General features: G+C 39.5%; 1 protein-coding gene across 1 annotated transcript in view; it reads left to right on the forward strand.

Moving 5' to 3' along the window:
- Positions 1–1,145, forward strand: part of LOC149558931 (L-type lectin-domain containing receptor kinase IX.1-like) — a 1,649-nt gene extending 504 nt beyond the window's left edge. The window contains exons 1-3 of the mRNA XM_089831132.1: positions 1–109; positions 176–674; positions 791–1,145. The exon at positions 1–109 is cut by the window's left edge and continues 504 nt beyond it. Coding sequence (XP_089687258.1) covers positions 1–109; positions 176–674; positions 791–1,145 — 963 coding nt within the window. The remainder of the gene's footprint in view (positions 110–175; positions 675–790) is intronic.
- The last annotated feature ends 824 nt before the right edge of the window (positions 1,146–1,969 follow it).

The raw sequence follows: 1,969 nt of genomic DNA on the forward strand, positions 1-1,969 counted from the left end.
GGATCGACGTCAATAGCATTTTCTCGAAGTTCATTTTCCCCTCAATACATCCAGTCTATTCAATCGCTCTACACACCAAAATCTCACAAACGCGACATGGGAGGCCTGGGTGGATTATGACGGTGTAGAAAAGGTCTATTTAACCACACAATAGATCTGAGCAACTGTCTACCAGAGTACATCAAGATTGGCTTCTCGGATGCCACTGGAGAGTACACAAAGACGCACACAATAAAAGTTTGGAATTTTACTTCTGAAAATTCGTGGGAAGTCGGACCTCCTAGTGAATTACTTAGAAATGGAAATGCAAACAGATTTTCTATGAAAGTTTATTTGATATGCGTGTTCTTTGTTGTTGTGGTCCTATGTGGCTTCATAGTTGTTCGTTGGTGGCAGTATTTCAGAAAAAGGGGAAGAGAAGGTAAGGCTAGGGAAGACAGCGATGCAGAGCTGGACGAATGTTGTTCTCATGGCCCTCGAAGCTTTTCCTATGTCGAGCTCAGTGCCGTGACAGGAAATTTCTGTGAGAAAGAAAAGCTTGGACAAGGCGGCTTCGGCAACGTTTTCAAAGGAATCCTGCCGAGCACCGAGGACGCGCTGGCTGTGAAAAGAATAGCTCAAGGATCGAGACAAGGAAGAAAGGAGTATGTTTTCGAAGTTCAAACAATTAGCAGGTTGAGACACCGTAATCTTGTGCGGCTTTTAGGATGGTGCCACAAAAAGGGAGAGTTACTTCTGGTCTACAAGTAGTTGCCAAATGGGAGTCTGGATAAACACATTTTTGGGGAAGAGGAGGATACGCTCGATTGGAGCCAAAGTATCTCCACGAAGAGTGGGACCAGCATGTCATTCATCGAGACGTGAAGGCAAGCAACGTAATGTTGGATTTTGATTTCAATGCCAAGTTGGGTGATTTTGCTTTGGCGAGACTGATCGAACATGACCAGGAGTCTTCCCATATGACCATGGTGGTGGGCACGCGGGGGTATGTTGCTCCAGAGCGCTACATAACAGGTAAAACCAGTCCAGAAGCTGACGTGTACAGCTTTGGGGTGGTTACACAAGAAATTGCCTACGGAAGGCGGCCGATTGATCACAGCCTTGAAGAACACAATTGTTTCCCTTTTCTTGTCAACATCTATTGAATATTGGACCTTCTGATGTATGGACCACTTTCATTCGTAGATAGCATTCCTGAAAAATATAACACATCTATGGCATTTTCAAGCTATCCAGTTGTTGTCGAAACTGCATTTGGGATCTATAGAAATTATCCTTAAGAAATACAGTTGGGTTTTGTATATTTTCTCTGTTGCGTTGTCCAGCTAAATTTATCCTATTTTGGCTTGTAGGATGAGGTGTTTCAGGAACACGCTCTGTTGTTCTAGAATTTTCATTCTAGTGACTCATTTCCACAAATATAGGTAATGCTTGATTGTACCTCTCACTTGATTCAAAATCAACTTCATGTCTGCCTTGTGTTTCAAAATGAGATACTTCATCGGATGTTCATTGACAAGTAATTCTATCCCTATTTTGTAATTCGAATTCTTGTATTAGCAATCCTGCCCTTCTTCTAGCATAATTTAGTCGTCAGACTTCATTTTTCCTTCTTCTTTCTTCTTCTATTTCAGCTTGTGTCATGTGTTCTTGTCATTGTCTACAATACTCTCTCTGGTATTCTCTCTGGTATGCTCTTTGTTGCTCCATTTTGTATTGTCTTCTTTCTTGATCCGATTGGAAATTCATACTTGATTTATTCATTTCTATGAAATAAATTTGTAACCATACATTAAAAAAATAGTAGATTTAGTAAATTATTTTTTATAAAATTGGTTTAAAATATCACATTAATTTAGTGGCATTGCACTTTAGATAAGATAGATATTTATTCTTTCTAATTAATAGTTTAACAATTCACAAATACATATAGGAGGAACTTTTTTGTGTAGATAAGATCTAAAAATAT

Source organism: Cupressus sempervirens, chromosome 5 (genome assembly GCF_028749045.1).
Source record: "Cupressus sempervirens isolate cs-2001-9-10 chromosome 5, ASM2874904v1, whole genome shotgun sequence".
NCBI lineage: Eukaryota > Viridiplantae > Streptophyta > Pinopsida > Cupressales > Cupressaceae > Cupressus > Cupressus sempervirens.